The sequence below is a fragment of the Nyctibius grandis genome, chromosome 28 (assembly GCF_013368605.1).
Source record: "Nyctibius grandis isolate bNycGra1 chromosome 28, bNycGra1.pri, whole genome shotgun sequence".
Lineage (NCBI taxonomy): Eukaryota > Metazoa > Chordata > Aves > Nyctibiiformes > Nyctibiidae > Nyctibius > Nyctibius grandis.
Window position 1 is genome coordinate 1,268,027 of NC_090685.1, and position 18,265 is coordinate 1,286,291.

General features: G+C 46.4%; 2 protein-coding genes across 5 annotated transcripts in view; both read left to right on the top strand.

Moving 5' to 3' along the window:
• Nucleotides 1-5,590: 5,590 nt before the first annotated feature.
• Nucleotides 5,591-18,265, top strand: part of CPNE1 (copine 1) — a 46,139-nt gene continuing 33,464 nt past the window's right edge. Inside the window, exon 1 of one of the 4 annotated variants that reach the window (XM_068419578.1) lies at nt 5,591-5,675. The gene's annotated coding sequence lies outside the window, so the exon portion shown is untranslated. Of the gene's footprint in view, nt 5,676-6,809; nt 6,828-8,435; nt 8,493-13,057; nt 13,118-18,265 lie in introns of those variants that run through there. The other 3 variants (XM_068419581.1, XM_068419579.1, XM_068419580.1) reach the window with 3 other exon arrangements.
• RBM12 (RNA binding motif protein 12) lies at nt 8,406-17,673 on the top strand. The gene is made up of 2 exons (XM_068419570.1): nt 8,406-8,492; nt 12,975-17,673. The coding sequence occupies exon 2, from the start codon at nt 12,997-12,999 to the stop codon at nt 15,637-15,639; it is 2,643 nt and encodes an 880-aa protein (XP_068275671.1). The 5' UTR covers nt 8,406-8,492; nt 12,975-12,996; the 3' UTR covers nt 15,640-17,673.

Below are 18,265 nucleotides of genomic sequence, written 5' to 3' on the forward strand. Positions count from 1 at the left end.
GTGTATCTGTGTCCTAAATGGTTTCCTGCAGTGTTTCCGTTATAGGTTGCTTCTGTTTTTCTCACAATAGGTTCAGACGAAGACGGTGGCGCAGTGTGTGGAGTTTTACTATACCCACAAAAAGAAGATGAAATTTAACCAGAGTCGCATTCAAGTAATAGGAAAAGCCATCAAGAGAGTCGGGGATGAGGTGGAGGTGAAGCAAAGAGAAGGTATAAAAACTGCTGGGGGTTTGTGTGAGATGCCACTCCGCAATGAACCCATCTTCTGGTGCCCTGTGGAAGGTGCAGCAGATGCTGCCCAGGGAGAGGTTCTGCTTTTACGCTGCTGCTGCTGCTGCTGCTTTGATAAACTTTATTCTGAGGAATAACTTGGAAACAACAACGCAGCATTTCGTAGTTAGCACCATTCCTGAAGCGTGCTCTTACTCGTCCCGGGCAGTCTGTAGTGCTGGCACCCTTGCTCATTGAAATAAGATAATTCCCAGCTATTTATTAACATTAATAATCCTGCTCACATTCAGCTTGATGCCGATGACATTTCAGGGCTATTCTGTAACATCCTGGTGCTCCGTAAAAGGAACTGCCGGTGACGCGGCTCTGCACGGGGGGTGCTGAAACGTTCCTTGCCCGTGAACAGGAATTTGGTTCCCAGAAATATTGTTTTGTGTGGCAGAAACTGGGTAACCCCGTAACTCCAGCGCTCGGTAATTCTCCACTTTAAACTGCGGAGCTTTGTGGAGGATGTGAGGCATTCTGAGATTTTTTCAAGCTAGTTTGTTACTTGAGCTCTGCACCTTTCTGAAGAGAAGGAATTAATAAAGGCTCTCTGATTTACAGAGTGTTTGCAGCCCCAAGAAGAGACGCTGTGCAGTGCCCAAGGAAGGCAGGACGACCAGCCAGAAGAGCTCCTGTGTCCTTAGCCATACTTAGATAATTAATAGGGTTCTTGTTAGTAGGTGTAGAAGTTGTTTTGGAGTTGTTTGGTATGTTTTGTTGGTTTGTTGGCTTTGTTGTTTGTGTTTTAATTAATAATAATTAAGAGAAAGCTCGTTTCGCTTGGTCGGTGTCGCGCACGCCGCGTGCTGCGTGTACGTCAGTCTCGAAAGAAGACCCCGGGCACGTGCTTCCGCAGCCCCTCGGTCGGTGGGGGCGTAGGGATGGATCCTTCTTGTGCCTAAAACTCTCTTGGCAGTTCCAGCTTGAGAGCGCAGACCCCGTGGGTCTGGGGACGGCTCCGGGCTGGGACTTGCCATCGCGTCGCAGCTCCGTCGCTTCCCCCTCCAAACGCAAAGGTTTCCGTCGTTTGGCTCTGGCAAACACGAGGTGCTGGCTCCTGTCGCGCGGTTCCCGTCGGGCGAGGGCCGGAGCGGGGCTGCACGCGACGCCTTGGTGTCCCCTTCTTGGTGTTGCCACCGGCGAGTGCTGCGGCCCCGCAGGGATGGACGTGGCAGGAGGGTCGGGGGGTGAAACGTGTGTGATCTGCCGTGAGTCGTCATCGTTACGTCGCAGAGACAGTGTTAGTGTTTTGTGATAAAATGAATAAAATTGAAAAAAAGGAGAGTTTCCAAGCTCTGGAAGAAGGGGCAGGCCGCTCAGGAGGGCTACAGGGATGTTGTGACGCTCTGCAGGGCCAAAGCCCAGCTAGAACTTAATCTGGCTACTGCTGTAAAAGGCAATAAGTTATGTTTGTACAAAGACATGAGCCACGAGAGGAGGGCCAAGGAGAATCTCCGTCCTTTACTGGCTGCGGGAGGAAACGTGGGGACAAAGGCTGAGGAAAAGGCTGAGGTGCTTAATGCCACCTTTGCCTCAGTCTTTAGTAGTAAGGCGAGTTGTCCTCCGGGTACCCAGCCCCGCGAGCTGGAGGACAGGGATGGGGAGCAGAGTGAAGCCCCCGTCATCCACGGGGAAATGGTTAGTGACCTGCTACAGCCCTGAGACACGCCCAAGTCTGTGGGGCCGGATGGGATCCACCCAAGGGTACTGGGAGAGCTGGCGGCAGTGCTCACCGAGCCCCTTTCCACCATTTATCAGCAGTCCTGGCTAACCGGGGAGGGCCCAGGGGACTGGAAATTAGCAAATGTGACGCCCATCTACAAGAAGGGCTGGAAGGAGGATCCGGGGAGCTTACAGTCCTAATGGCCTGACCTCTGTGCTGGGGAAGATCATGGAGCAGATCATCTTGAGTGCCATCATGGGGCACATAGAGGACAACCAGGTGCTCACATAGAGGACAACCAGGTGCTCAGGCCCCGTCAGGGTGGGTTTATGAAAGGCAGGTGCTGCTTGACTAACCTGATCTCCTTCTAGGACAGGGTGACCCGCTTCCTGGGTGAGGGAAAGGCTGTGGTGTTGTGTCCCTGGACTTTAGTAAAGCCTTTGACAGCATCTCCCACAGCATCTCCTGTAGAAACTGGCTGCTCATGGCTTGGATGGGCAGATACTTCACTGGGTAAAAATCTGGCTGGATGGCCGGGCCCAAAGAGTTGTGGGGAATGGAGTTAAATCCAGGTGGTGGCCGGTCACAAGTGCTGTTCCCAAGGTTCAGTGTTGGGGCCAGTTCTGTTCAATATCTTTATCCATGATCTGGACGAGGGGTTGAGGGCATCCTCAGTCAGTTCGCAGACGACACCAGGTTGATCTGCGGGAGGGCAGGAAGGCTCTGCAGAGGGGTCTGGACAGGCTGGATTGATGGGCCGAGGCCACTGTGTGAGGGTCAGCAAGGCTCAGTGTCGGGTCCTGCCCTTGGGGCACAACAACCCCATGCAATGCCCCAGGCTGGGGGAAGAGTGGCTGGAAAGTGCCTGGTGGGAAAGGACCTGGGGGTGTTGGTCAATGGCCAGCTGAATATGAGCCAGCAGTGTGCCCAGGTGGCCAAGAAGGCCAAGAGCATCCTGGCTTGTATCAGCACTAGTGTGGCCAGCAGGACTAGGGCAGGGATCGTCCCTTTGTACTCGGCACTGGTGAGGCCGCACCTCGAATCCTGGGTGCAGTTTTGGGCCCCTCACTACAAGGAAGACCTTGAGGTGCTGGAGCGAGTCCAGAGAAGGGCAATGAAGCTGGTGAAGGGTCTGGAGCACAAGTGTGATGAGGAGCAGCTGAGGGACCTGGGGGTGTTTAGTCTGGAGAAAAGGAGGCTGAGGGGAGACCTTATTGCTGTCTACAACTACCTGAAAGGAGGGTGTAGCGAGGTGGGAGTTGGCCTCTTCTCCCAAGTAACAAGTGATAGGAGAAGAGGAAATGGCCTCAGGGGAGGTTTAGATTGGAGATCAGGGAAAATTTCTTCACTGAAAGGGTTGTCAAGCACTGGCACAGGCTGCCCAGGGCAGTGGTTGAGTCACCATCCCTGGAGGGATTTAAAAGACAAGTAGATGTGGTGCTGAGGGATATTGTTTAGTGGTGGACTTGGTAGTGCTGGGTTAACGGTTGGACTTGATGATCTTAAAGGTCCTTTCCAACCAAAACGATTCTTTGATTCTAAATTTTTTTTCCTAGTTGTGTTCCTTACACCCTGCTTCAGTTTTGGTTTAGGTGAAGGAGACAGATAAATTAGCTCACTCTCAAGAGCTTCCTTGTACTTAATAAAGGCAAGTCCTGTTCTTTTCTAACACCATTTTTGTCTGCCTGCCTTCCACCACATGCGTGTTACAGGGGAGCATACTGGACATTGTTACTAATGATCCCTGTCTTTTAACCTTCTGCCTACCAGTGTTTTGCTCTCCAGAGACAACTTCCCCCCCTGCTATTGATTCCTAACTGCATCATGCTGCCAACTCCTCTTTGTACCCTTGGTCACTTGGCATGCTCCTAATATAGTCCAGGATTTTGTTCCCTGTCATCCACTCTACAAGCAAATCTGCTTCTATTAATCTTGAGTGAACTAAATATTTTCTTCCCCTGAAAATTTGGGTATGGCTGAGAAGACAGTGGGAGACCTGTGGAGGTGATCTGTGTCACAGGCATCTGTTCCAGACTTTGCTCCAGCTGAGGTGAAGCACAGACCAGAATGCTTGAGGTGCAAGGACACGTGCTGGTCTGCAGCAGCTGTCCAGGGCATGAGGACTTGCTCTCCAGTGTGCCTTCGTGGAGTCAGCACAGACATAGTCTAGAGGCCTACTGAGGATTATGTAGTTTGGTTCTGTTTTTTTATGCTGGTCCGCACAGTCAACGTCCCAAGTTTCTCCATGAGACTTTATTTCAGCAACAAAAACAATGTGGTGACTCTGCACAAAAGCTGAAAGGTCTGAGTTTTCTTCTGCCCTGGGCTGCTCCAGCACTGCCCTTTGTTATCCTACAGCTTCTCCCTGCTGCAGGGTGGCCAGTGCAGCCTGGGAAGTGCTGCAGTGCGGCTGAGTGGGCCCTGAGCTGCAGGTGCTCCTGCTGCCCCTCGCGTACCTTGGGCAAGCAGCTCCCTGGGGGGTCCGGCAAGCCTGGCTGTGGATAGCTCTGGTGCCTCCCAGCGCCTCCTTCTCTGGGCTGTGTCACGGGATGCGTGCTGACAACTTACCCTGCTATAAAAAGACGAATTACTGGATACTACCTACAGCAATAAATACCAAATAGAATACAAAATCTGTAAAACCAGGGATAATAGGGAAAAAATAAACAAGTGTGGGCTGTTTATTGGGAGGGCATGAGGGTGGTGGAGGAGGAGAAATTGGGAGTAGAAAGAGGGGATATACAGCGAAACAAATCACGATGTGGGAGTTATTGTGGTGCTGAGCACCCCCGGGCCTGATCCCATTGCCTCGGGACAATGCACTCATCATATTTTCGCCCTGTTTTCTGTTAAGTGTTGAAAAGCAACTAAGTTAATTGAATTATTGATCGCCCAAATTTCCTGGAAAAGTGTTTGCATATGTGGCGGTGATTCATTTTCATTCCTTTCTTGCAGCATACTATGCAGGGATTTTTAATTGAAAATGGATGCTGCTGCAGGACCCGTGTCCGCTGAAGCAGCGACAGAGCATCTCCTGAGAGACGCTGCTCTTCAGCTCAGGACGCTGCCTAGTTATTTGTGTTGCACGTGTACTTAGCCAAGCAAAGGACAAATCCAGCATGGGGCAGTCAGTTACACTCAAAAGGGCAGAGACCCGGGGCAATCTGACTTTCATTTTAATTCTGCAACCTGGGCCTAAGTGAGGAAGTCCGGAACAACCACTGTCCCCGGGATTCTTTTGATCGCTGCAAGTCCGAGGCCTCCCTTGGAGGCTCCGTGTCCTCCGCAGTGACGCTCAGCCACGCCATCAGTTTCAGAAAATGTGTCGCGCTGTGTCACACCGAATTACTGCTGTACGGTGGCAGCTCTACGACCCCCGCACCGCGTGGTCCCCCTCAGCCTCCCGCCTGCGGCGCCGCCTCACGGACGGGGCGCGCGGGAGGGGCTGCCGCGCACCGCCCCCTCAGCACCGCACCGCCCCCTCAGCTCCGCCCCGCCCGACGCGCTGCGCATGCGCCGTCTGCCCGGGCGGGGCGGGCGGCAGAGGCCCTGCGCACGCCGCCGGGCTCCGCCCTCCCCGGGCCGCCTGCCCCAGGCCCCGCCCCTCCCTGGCGGCCCCACACCGAGGCGGCCATTTTGTTGCGCGGCGCGGCCGGCGGTGCTGGCCTCGGCGTGGAGCGGGGCCCGGGGCGGTTCGGCTCCGTTCTAACCCTCTCTCCCGTGCAGATCCCTCGGTAAGAGCGCGGCAGCGCCCGGGCGGGCCGGGCCGCCTGCCCTGCCCCGCGCTGCGGGCCTGCGGCGTGGCGAGGCGGCGAGGCGAGGGGCGGGAGGCCGGGCGCGGCGCGGCTGGCGCGCGTCCCCGCGCACAAAGGGCCGGGCCGGGCGGTGCCTCCCGTGCTGCGGGCCCGGGGCGCCGAGCGGGGCCGCTCCGGCCTCGCCGCGGCCTGGCGCACTGGGGCTGGGGGGCCGGGGCTGGGCCGGCCCCCGCCCTCCCGCTCCCTCCCTCTCGCCGCGCCTCCGCCCGCGCCCGGCGGCCCGCGGAGCTGCGCGGGCAGGTGAGTATGTGCGGGCCGAGCGCAGGCGCGGGGGCCCGGCCTGCGGGGGCGGCCGAGTGACCTTGCGGCGGCGCCGAAGCCCGAGGCGGGGCCGCGGGGGCTCTGCCGGCGGCGGCCGGGGCTGGGCGGGCGGGGGTGGCGCCGTCGGGGAGCGGCGCCCGGCGGGCCCCGAGCTGCGGGGGAGCGGCGGGGCCGCGGGAGTTGCGGGCGCGGCTGCGCGGTCCGGGTGTCGGCGCCTGGGCCCCTCGGCGCGGGGCCGGTCCCGGGGGGCTCCGCGGGGCGCCGGTGGCTGCTCCTCGCCCGGCCCCGGCAAAAGCTCTGCCCCTCGCGGGGAAGGAGGCCCCTGGTGCCTGCGGCGCGGCCCGCGCTCGATGGGGTTACCCTGTGAACACCAGTGAAGTTGCCGTGCAGTAACGTAACCCTCTTCTCCGCTAATAAAAATAAAATCCATAAAAAAAACCAAAACAAAACCAAAAAATCCCCCCAAAACCAACCTAGTGTTGAAGTGGGTCCCAGAAGTTCAACAGGAGTCTGTGTGAGCTTGCTTTCGAATAAAGTCTTGGCTCAGGTTTTACTCACTCTTAAACTTACCCATTCTTTTAGTGATTTTCTTACCCACCTCGATCTGCTGGGGTTAGGCAGAAAAATCGGCAGGTTGTTTCCTCGGTGGACTCCTCTTAAGGGTGTTTCTTCGTCTGTTTCGTGTCCAGCGGATGGTAGTTCTTTCTGCATAGCTGACAGGGTGTTGTGGAGAGCCCCTCCCTGAAGTCCCCGAGGTGCGGTGTCAGCGTTGTGTGGGAGCACCCGTGCCCTAGTCGATGTTTGCCCGAGGTAACACGCTCTTGTGCACCGGGTTGACTGGAAAGGATGCCTTTACCTACAAGAGTGATGGATGGTTTTCTTTAAAGTTGAGAGAATTGAGACTTGCAAAAAAAAAAGTAGATGATGTTTGGTGGAAAGGTTAAACATAGTAGAGTGGAGTTCTGCACCTTTTCTGAAGAATGCTGCTTGGTTTTGTTTGTGTTTCACATTACAGCATGTTGTCTTAGTCCACTGCAAATCTTCAGCTTGTTTTCAGTGTTGTGAAGAGGAACGTAGGCTACGCTGTGGTTGCTGTACTGGGAATACATGAAATTATTTGGGTTTTTCTTCCAAATGGGAAGTTTCTTGTGCATGAAAGATCTATCTGCTTCTTGAAGCCCATGTGTTTTTGCATGAAACTGGTTTTTCAGGTGATTACATTCTTTCCTGCATTGTAAACTACTGTGTGACACTGCTAGATATGAAAGTATATAGTTGAATCGTTTTAATACAGGATTGCTTGTTTCTCTTAAAGGTCTAACAAAATAAAAGGTCCTCTTTTCCTAAATGCATTTGCCATTTTAATAAGTCTGAAGAGCGTAGTTGTAGCTTTCTCACTTGTAAGTCTGCTGTTAATGTCCTGGAAGATCTGTGAATATCTGTGTTTTAATTCCCTCTGTTAGGGAGTTTGTGGATGGTTTGGTAGTCCTTCTTTCTCTAAGTTCACTTTGGTAATGATGCTTATAACTGAAAACGGGTTGTCTGAGGAGGAGGCAGTTACCTGTTCTTCGTGTGATTCCTTCCTGGATGGTTTTCCGAAGAATCACAGTTTTAGTATGAGATGGTCTTCTAAGCAATGAAAGAGCAAGGGTTTTCCACCCCCTCTTTAAATACAACATACTTATGTTGCCACTGAAAATGTTTGGCTCTTTTGTTAAGTTGTAATCCCAGGAATACAGTTTTTATACCGGGATGAAAAATATGGGCATTTGATCAGGATTTGGCTAATGAAGTGACAGGTTACAACTGAAAATACAGTATCTCGGTGGGGAGTTCTTACTGTGTGCTCTGCAGGGGTGACTGCCTGGAGGTGGCTGTGAAATGTCACTAGTTTCACCGGTTTGGGTGACTCCTGAAGAATTCTTCACGTGCAGCTCTAGGGAGGTTTTCTGAGGTGCAGCTTATGTTGCTTTCTTTAGGTAAGAAGATGTGCAGTTGGAGGAAGGAGTATCGGTATTGATGGAGCAAGGGCTTGTTAAAATTCAGGATTTTCAAGTCTTCTTGCTCTTTGCCTTTGAAGGAGTGACTTGTCCACCTACTGGTGATGGGAAAATTGGAAAGATCCTTTGAATGTTTTCTGGTTCTTTTTATATTCTTTGTGGAGGGCATATTCATGTCTCGAAACCATACAAGAACTGTGCAATGCAGTTACCGACAAGTCATACAGGGATAAGATGTTAGAAAATGCACTCTTACTTGTGTGGTTGCTGTATGTCGCAGTGCCTTGTGGTGGTCGCAGGTTTGAACTTTCTATATATACAGTTCTTTGTGGACTGTTCCTGCTGTTGTGTTGCCTGCATTGATTTTTGCCTCCATTTATTCTTTATTGCAGTCTAAAAGTTGGTTTTAATTGGTTGCCCACAGGATTGGCTTGGCTTCTGCTACTTGTTAAGAAAAAAACATCTGTCTTTGCAGGTAAGAGCCTTTGAATTGAAGACTTCTTTATGTGCATATTGAGTATATCTTAAGAAATATTTGAAGCTTTTGGATTGGTATCAAAACAATTGGGTCGAATAATCTGTAGCTCGTCTCTACTTTGACTCCCACTGGTGATGGTGGTTCTTGTAAACAGAATTTTCTGCCAAACTAATGTTTTGTTGGTTCATCAGCATGTGGTGGTCTGGAACACTCTCCCAGTTATTTTGCACTGTTGGAAAATGTAGCTACTTTGCTGCAGGCCACAGGTCTGCATGTTTCTAACTATTGGAGTTTAGAAGTACCATAATTGGTTCTAATTAGGTTTTGCAGCATTTAAAAGGATAAGATAGGTTCCAATTAGCTCGGAGATGACTATCTTAATCTAACAGGTTGATTTTAGCCTTTTTTTTAAAAAAAACCCAGCAAAACTGCAGTTTTAGCTTTTGCTAGACAGTCTCAGACTGGATACTTAAAAATTCCTCCTACCATACCAGTGTTACTCCAGTTCTTAATCTTCATCCAAGAACTGCCAAATACGTTGTGTCTGTGTGTACTGCGTGGGTATTGTACTTTAATACTCCCCAGGGACTAGGTTGAATCTTCTAAACTTAATTTGAAAAATGCATATATCTTAAAAAGCTAGTCTGGGGGTTTTATCAATTTATGCATGTGACCCAAATTCTGGTTATTTTACTGACTAGCACATAGATGGAAGAAATAATGTTGTCGTCTTGTACACCTTTTTCCAGTACAACATCAACGTTTTTAAAGATGTTACTGTCAAGACACATAAAAGTGCTGTTAAGGCTCATTAAATGAGTAGAGAATCAGATTGATTGTTGGCAGCCCTTTACTCTCCATTTTTGATCTCTGCTTCCTGATGGGGATGGCTTGTCCGTAGTACAGCTCTAGGGTTTTGTGCTTCTGGTCTCTCCAAAAATATACCAAACACACAAAATGACAAGAAAACCCACTTTTGCCTTAAAGTACCTTTTTGTATTGGGGGAAAAGCAGGCAGCCCGGGACACCTCTAACAGCCCAACAAAAAGCCTTCAGTGCACACTTAGCAGGCTTGTAGCCTGTTCTGTGTCTGCAGTTCACGCTGCCTCTGCATGTACGTTGATCTTTACAAGTGAACAGTGAAATATTTGAGCAGGCTTTGCTTTGGAAAATGTGAGTGAGTGGATTACTGTCTCTGAAGTGCGTTTTGGAAAAAATGGGACTTGTGAGTGCTTAGAAATGTGAAATTCGGCCCTTTTAGTCCTTGTGATTTTTCTTTTAAATCACAGAAGTGAAACTATTACTTTGTTAAAGCACTGAAATCCTGAAAAATTTGAAGCAATTATGTTTTGAGTTGGCAAAATATTTTTTTGCCAAAAATATTTGATGGAGTAAAGTCCTTAAAATTTTTTTTATTCATACCATGCTACTGTTAGCTCTTGCTTAATAGCAGGCGTTTGCTTAATATCATGCATGGAATTCACTCTGCTGAAGTCACTGGAGCTGGTTTTTCTAGCAGCTATATGGCTAAGCAGCGGTTTGGGTTTTTTTGTCAATAGTGATTCAGTGGACCTAAATAGAATACCTAGTAACAAAACTTCGAGGTATCTCTTAGCAAACTTCATTATAAAGTTTTGAATTTAGTGCCAGACTGAAACACTTGTGTTATCCCAGAAGTTATGTAAATGTTCAAATACTTGAACTCTTAAGAATTCTTTTGTGACCTTATCTGTTAATTTGTCTTCTGGGCTAGATTCATGGAATCATTAGTAAATGCAGTTATCTAGCAGGTGTCAGTTCTGATAAAGAATATATAATGTTCTAAACCAACAGATCTGAGCAGAAAAACCTTCCAAGTTGCCTTTGTTCAACTAATGGCTGTATCAGATTGTCATCCCTTTTGCATTAGGAAGTAACTAAAAGTCATCTCCCATTTAACACAAGAAACTTCAAATGTCTAACTCCTGATGCAGAAAAATTTCTGAAACTCATTTCTTTGTATAATAGGTAACAGAAAGTGTAAACCTCCTAGCACGATTTGCTATTAGTATTGTTTTAGTTTTCAAAGCATAGATGCAAAAATAGGGATGCTTTTGTACCGCTTGCTTCCCTCCAGATCAGCAATCCCCTGTAGCGTAGTGTCATAAACTTAGGTTTCACAATCCCCTTTGGTATGGCTTCCTTAAAGTAGGCAGAATTTTCATTTTAACTTTAGTTTCAGAGATTGCTATCAACGCTAGGCAAATTTAACATAAAACTACAGCATCGTTGAAAAATACTGCTGTTGTAAAACAGTGCAGAAAGGCTTACATGCTTTCTTACATGTGTACATAGCATAGGTGGTTCTTACTCTGACCTCTTTTTTTTCATATGAACCAGTTATTTTGCTGTTGGAAAATGATTGAGCAACGAACTTTATTCTCAAGTTAAATGTGCCACTATGAGATAAATGCAAGATGTTGCTTTTGTTACCTTGCCATAGAGACGGGAAAGTTGCTTTAAAAAAAAAAAAATCCCCTGAGGCTTAGTATATATTCCCCTTTCTGTTGCTGCCATCCCTTGGTGGAGTAGGGGTTTTCTTAGTGGTATGTACAGCTAGAATTTTTTTGATCTTCTCATGTTCATCTTGCAAGTTCCAGTCCCGCGTTCAAGACGATGTAGTAAGGGATCGGACGTTCATTCACAGTGGCTAGAGCAGCAGAGCTGACTTTGGGCCAGTGGGCTTGTCTGCTGTTTCCTTGAGCGAGAAAGGTCCTCTGCACTTCTCTGGTGTCAACTGGATGTGGGCCAGTGCCCTTTAATACCCCAGTATGTTGCTTGAGTTCATTAGTGTATGGAAGGGATTAGCTCTGGTTTACTGGGTGACAAAACAAACTGCGTTAAGTACCCATTTAAGTAATCTGAAGTTCCATCATGCAAACAAAAGAATTGCTTCTTTTTTTCTCCCTGTAGAAGAATTGTTACTCTTGTTTTCATTAAGTACTGAATTCAGCCTTACCTGGCGTGGTTAAATTGTTGGATAGTGACTTTACCTAGTAGTTAAGGATGTGTTCGAGGTGTGTCTACTCTAAAGCAATTGGAAGACCTGGACAGGCAAATGCAGCTGACCGAGGTTTGACTGTATGCTGGGGTACAGTACTTAGCTGACCGTGAAATGTTGGGAGACAGTTGCTGATCGTAGTTGGTCATAGCTTTGGCATACGGCCAGAAGTCTTTGGTGGTGTGCTGCCTCCTGGTGTTGCCTTGTATCTTCTCGTTCATCCTTGATTTCAAATGCTTGGTTAACACCGTTTGTATGTGACTAATGGGAGCCTTAAGAGGTCTGCCATGCAGATACTGAACTGGCTTGTACTTAGGAAGTCAACAACTTTCAGAGATGAAGTTGCTCAGGTGAAACAAGGTGCTGCTGCTGTTCAGGATGAGAGGCTGGCTTCTGAACTGGTGAATTGTGATGGTATTACTATAAAGCTTTCAGTGTTTACTGAAGGTTTGTCAAGAATAAGTGAGAATTACCTGGTTTCCTGTTTATCTTGAACTTCTCTTCTTTAGAATGTGTACAAGGTAACTGTCAAGATCTACCTGCTCAGAATTGATCTTAAGCTTCCACTAACCTCAGCTGCAGAGGTAAAAGTCATTTACTTGTGACCGAGACGGAAGGTGTAACATTAGACAGAACAGCTGCAACTACTGAAAAATTATACTGTTTTTGAAAGTTGTAAAGGCCAAATATCTAGCTAGGATGTGCATAGCTGTTAATCTAGTTTAGGTGAGGTCTGTATACTCACAAAATGTCTGGGGCTAGTTTGTAACAGTTAGCTAGCTTCATGGTCACCTAGACCTCTTGCCTTTGCTAAGAGAAAAATACAAGAGCAGTATAATCTCGATGGCCCCTGTCAGGATGTGGTGTGAGTCTCTCTGTTGCTGGTTGTCCATAATGGCTTTTTGTTTGTAACCAACCCACTGTTGTGTTCCTGGTCGTCTTCACCTGGCAGGAGATAAAGTCCCTCCCCAAATGAAAGAGAACCGTTTATTTCCCATAGGTGTGCAGAATTTTTCGCAGTCACTTTGCCAGATACAGTGGATACCATATCAGTGTATGGTAAATTAATTTTGTTTGCTTGGCTAAAACACTCATTTTGCTTACGTTGCATTAAATATTCAACTACCGATAAAATAGTTTTGATGTTTGCTGTTCCTTACGTTTTGGGTTTTTTTTAACTGACACTTGTGGGTCTTAGTTCAACAGTTATTTTGGAATTTCTAGTGCAAAATGTATACTAATTGTGTTGGTAAATGTTTAATACTTCAATCTATATGAAGTAAACAAACATGAATAAGGAACTTGGAATATAAACATGCTTAATCTTTGCAAGATGTTGTTAGGTGTATGTAAACAAATGTAGTAGATGGTGTCTGTAGGTAATTGCATGGTGTCATGAACAGTAGTCTGACATAGCCGTTGCCTTTTCTCATCTGCAGGTGTGTGTTGTTTCAGCGCAGCATGGCTGTGGTCATCCGCTTGCAAGGTCTCCCGATTGTGGCGGGGACCATGGACATTCGCCACTTCTTCTCTGGATTGACCATTCCCGATGGGGGCGTGCATATTGTAGGGGGTGAACTGGGTGAGGCTTTCATCGTTTTTGCCACTGATGAAGATGCGAGGCTCGGTATGATGCGCACAGGTGGTACAATTAAAGGGTCGAAAGTAACACTGTTGCTGAGTAGTAAAACTGAAATGCAGAACATGATAGAACTTAGTCGGAGGCGTTTCGAAACTGCCAATCTAGATATGCCACCAGCAAATGCTAGCAGGTCGGGACCACCGCCTAGTTCTGGAATGAGTGGAAGGGTGAACTTACCTACTACTGTACCTAACTTTAATAATCCTTCTCCTAGCGTAGTAACCGCTTCTACTACTGTGCATGAAAGCAATAAAAACATATCCACATTTTCTACTGCCGGTATGGGGAGTGCACCTCCAAATCTTGGGACTACCTTTGGTAGCCCAACATTTAGCTCAACTATACCTAGCACAGCATCCCCGATGAATACAGTACCTCCTCCACCTATCCCTCCTATCCCAGCTATGCCATCTTTGCCACCAATGCCTTCTATTCCCCCGATACCCGTTCCACCTCCTGTGCCCACACTGCCTCCTGTTCCTCCAGTTCCTCCGATACCCCCTGTGCCCCCTGTACCTCCAATGACACCTATGCCTCCCATATCAGGAATGCCTCCTATGAATCCTCCACCCGTAGCACCTTTACCCACTGGAATGAATGGGTCTGGAGCAGCAGTGAATATGAACAGCGGCTTGAATCCATTGTTTATTGGTCCCATGAATCCTGTAAATCCTATCCAGATGAATTCTCAAAGTAGTGTCAAGCCAATTCCAATCAATCCAGACGATTTGTATGTCAGCGTTCATGGAATGCCCTTTTCTGCAACAGAATCTGATGTGAAAGAGTTTTTCCTTGGGCTCCGTGTGGATGCAGTCCATATGCTGAAGGATCATGTAGGTCGAAATAATGGAAATGGACTAGTTAAGTTTTTTTCTCCTCAAGACACATTTGAAGCACTGAAGCGAAACAGAATGCTGATGATTCAGCGCTATGTTGAAGTTAGTCCTGCAACAGAGAGACAGTGGGTGGCTGCTGGAGGCCACATAACTTTCAAGCAAACCCTGGGTCCCTCTGGGCAGTCACACCCTCCTCCTCCCCAGGCTCATCCTAGGTCCAAATCTCCCAGTGGGCAGAAAAGGTCACGGTCGAGATCTCCCCATGAGCAGGGTTTCTGTGTTTACTTGAAAGGTCTTCCCTTTGAGTCGGAGAACAAACATGTGATAGATTTTTTTAAAAAGCTGGATATAGTAGAAGACAGCATTTATATAGCTTATGGACCTAATGGGAAGGCGATCGGAGAGGGTTTTGTCGAGTTCAGGAATGAGGCTGATTATAAAGCAGCTCTGTGTCATCATAAGCAGTACATAGGGAATCGCTTTATTCAAGTTCATCCGATTACTAAAAAGGCAATGTTAGAAAAGATAGATCTGATTCGTAAAAGATTGCAGAACTTCAACTATGACCAGAGAGAAATCCTCATGAATGCTGAGGGAGAACCAGGCTCGCCAAAATTGTGTGCGCATATCTCTAATATTCCATACAATATAACAAAAATGGAAATCCTTCAGTTTCTAGAGGGACTGGCAGTAGAAGAAAGTTCTGTACAAATTCTTGTTGATAATAACGGGCAAGGTTTAGGACAAGCACTGGTTCAGTTTAAAGCTGAAGATGATGCTCGTAAGGCAGAGCGTTTGCACCGTAAAAAACTGAATGGAAGAGATGTTGTTTTGCGTTTGATAACTGTAGAGGAAATGAGGGAGATCGAGAGAAGCCCACCATCTCAAGCGAAAAAGATACTGAAAATACCGATACAAGGAAACGCGCCCGTGCCAGGAGCACAGGGCGCTGCTGGGGATGAGCATGCCTTCTTGGGGGGAAGTTCTAAAGATGCAAACAATGGTCCTCCATTTAATTTCCCTGGTAACTTCAGCGGGTCTGGCACATTTGGTCCCCCTCTACCACCACCTGGAATAGGTGGCTTTCCTGATTCTAGACCAGGAATACCTACAGTTGCAACTAGCGGTTTACCTGGTGCAGGTATTGAGGTCCCAGGTTTTGCAGGTGGTCCTGGTAATTTGAGTGGACCAGCAGGTTTTGCAGGGGGTCCTCAGACTTTTGGTAATGGTCCTGGCAATTTAAGTGGACCCCCTGCCTTTGGTGCTGGTCCTCCAGGAATTGCTAGTGGTCTTGGACATTTAAGTGGACCTCCAGGGTTTGGACCTGGACCAGGAAATATACATATTAGTGGACCCCCAGGCTTTGGAACAGGGTCTGGGAAGCCAGGACCAACTGTCATTAAAGTGCAAAATATGCCCTTTACTGTTTCGGTGGATGAAATTTTGGATTTCTTTTACGGTTACCAAGTGATCCCTGGTTCAGTGTGCTTAAAATACAATGAAAAAGGCATGCCCACTGGAGAAGCAATGGTTGCATTTGAGTCTCGTGATGAAGCTATGGCAGCTGTTGTTGATTTAAATGACAGGCCTATAGGCTCCAGAAAAGTAAAACTTGTTTTAGGGTAGCTGTTAATAGGAAGTAGTTGTAGAATAGATATTCATAGTGCTGTGGTAAATGCATCCAGATTGGTTTTATAGTGTTTCCAGGATAGAACCTGTGGATTGTTTCAATTGTAAAACAGATTGGTTTTGTTAAGACAGAGCACTGGCTTAGCCATTACACAAGAAACACTGCAAGGATAGATGCACAGTGGGTTTTACCGTACAGATATGTGGAGAAGGTAGACAAGATTCTTACTCATCGTAGAAGTTTGGTAAACTGTACTGGCCGCAGTGCTTATCAAGGAGTCTAGATTGGTTTTACGTAGTTTCAGATAAGGGAACTAGATAAAGTCAGTGAAGCTCTTCAGTGGGTGCTCTTGCAAGCCATTGTAAAATAGGTAGCTCTTTCTAGGTTTGGTTAAAAGCTGGCTGAATTTGCTTTGTTTACAGGTCAAAGCTTTGTTTAAAGTCCTGATTTTACTCTGCAACCCAACGAATTCTCAGTGTATGCAGATTAATTGTTTTGTGTATGTATCTTTATTTTTTCCAAGATTCTCACTGTATGAACAGTTGAATTATGCCCATTGCTGATGTGTCTACCAAACTAATTCCTATAAGTATGAGCAGAATCATTCTGTAAAATTCAAGCTGTTCTTTGTGGAATAACCTTTAGTTATTTATATATTGCAATTATAACTGTGCAGAATAAGACTTTTGCCACAAGTATAGCTAACCTCAAACGTCATATGAGTTTTACAGAACACTTATAAAACATTTGCAGTAGAAGTGACAACTTGAAAATACTCATTATTGTTTAAGTAGCTTGATTTGTTAGGATTACATGAACCAGTTGGGGTAGGATCTTTGACACTAGTTGGGTATTGATGTTGTATTTCTCATGTGTCTCTTGAACTCCTTACATAGTCTCGGCTAAGAGAACCAAAGTGGGGATGATTAGTAGAAGATTGGAGTCCAGTTAAAGTTTTAAATTAGTTTATATATGAAAGAAACTTATCTTCAGCAACTCTGTCATGAATTACTGCTATGGGTGAATTCAGAGATAAAAAAATTTATTTTTCTCCAAAACTTGAAAATACGGAGTTTACTGTATATTTTTGCAATAAAGCTGTGCTGTTGTGTTCAAAGTCTGTAAAGAGTTGCCATTTTCTTTGCTGTGCAGTAAAACCTTCCATGGAAAACCAGAGAATTGGAAAGGAAGTAATTACAGAAGTGCAAAGTAGAATTTTTTTGTTTCATCCTTGCTTGGCTTATGATAAATTTTCAGACTTGGGCATTGCCTGAAAAAACCCTGCTATTCCCTGCAAATCATTGTACTTAAACATAGTAAACTTCAAACCGTTTTGGTTTTTGGACAAAGAAAACCAGTGCCTTTTGGTGTTGCATATCATGGAACACTGAAGTGTATGGTCAGGCAAAATTGAGAGGTGCAAGTGGCAACAGTTTTATTCGTGTGGTGTGTAGGAGAGATTTGAAAACCTGTGCAGCGCTCCGTCCTGAGAGGATTTCCCAGTACAGGAATGTGCGGAAGGATTGTGTGAAGGTGTACGTCGATAAAGAGGCGGTCGCATTACACAGATGCTTCTGTAATTCGTTAGCATAATTTTGTTTTGACAGGTTACTAGGTGGTCCCAATTTTGGAAAAGTCATGTGATTTGTATATACTGTTTAAAATTAAGCCTCCTGTTAATAAAGCTGTCTGTCTCTGAAGCTTCATGTTATGCGTTTCAACAGTCTTTCGGAGTAATGTTTCAACAGCAGATCTTTGTTTCCTTTTTTTTTTTTTTTCCTTTAAAAGTCTGAAAGTACTCTTGCTGATGTCAGAAAGATGTGTGATTAGGAGACAAGCCTTTCAGTTTATTTTTAAAATTTTGCTCTTTGTTTTTTAAACAACTTTTATTAAAGTTTCATACTATATTGGAGTTATTTGGGTGCTTGTTTCTTCATGTTTCACATTAGAATAAAATTACCGAAGGAAAACTTGGCTTCATTGCTCACAGAATTGATTTAAGATATTAGTGTGTGTTGACTTGCGGAAACTGGTGATAACTTTTTTCAAGTTCAAATGAGTCACAGCAATGCTTGCCTTGTTGTGAAATGTAATTAAACTACAGGTGTGGAAGGAGATTCACAGTTCTGTGGTACTGTCTTTTGATTTCATGTCTCAATCCTCTTGGAAATGGATACAGGGTTATTAGTGTTTGTGTTAGACATGGCATGTGCTGCAAAACGTGCTTGTGTGCCTGTTCCTTTGGACTTTCTAACAGTGCAGGTTTGTTTTGGAAATCTTTCGTTTTCTGAGTCTTGATTTTTCTGTGCGGTCTGAAGATGTTTAAATGCTTATCTAAAAAAAAGTGCAAACCAATACAAAACGCCATCGGTGCTGGGAACGTTGACGTGGATGGAACGCTTAAGTGGAGGATTTGGGATGGGGAAGGGGCTCTTCACCTTGCCAAGCAGTTCATGCTCCATGTCTTTTATCATAAATTAGTAGTAAATTAGTTAGTAAATATCCCCCCTTCCTCGAGAGTAGGCTCTTGGAAAAAATAGGATGTTGTAGGATGTGTAGAATTTATGGATGTACTATAAGCAATACAGCTGCTGTCCCAAATGGTTACGGCTGGTCCTTTAA

Excerpts from the sequence above, each read along its gene's own strand:
- RBM12 (XM_068419570.1), top strand. The coding sequence starts at position 12,997 with ATGGCTGTGGTCATCCGCTTGCAAGGTCTCCCGATTGTGGCGGGGACC.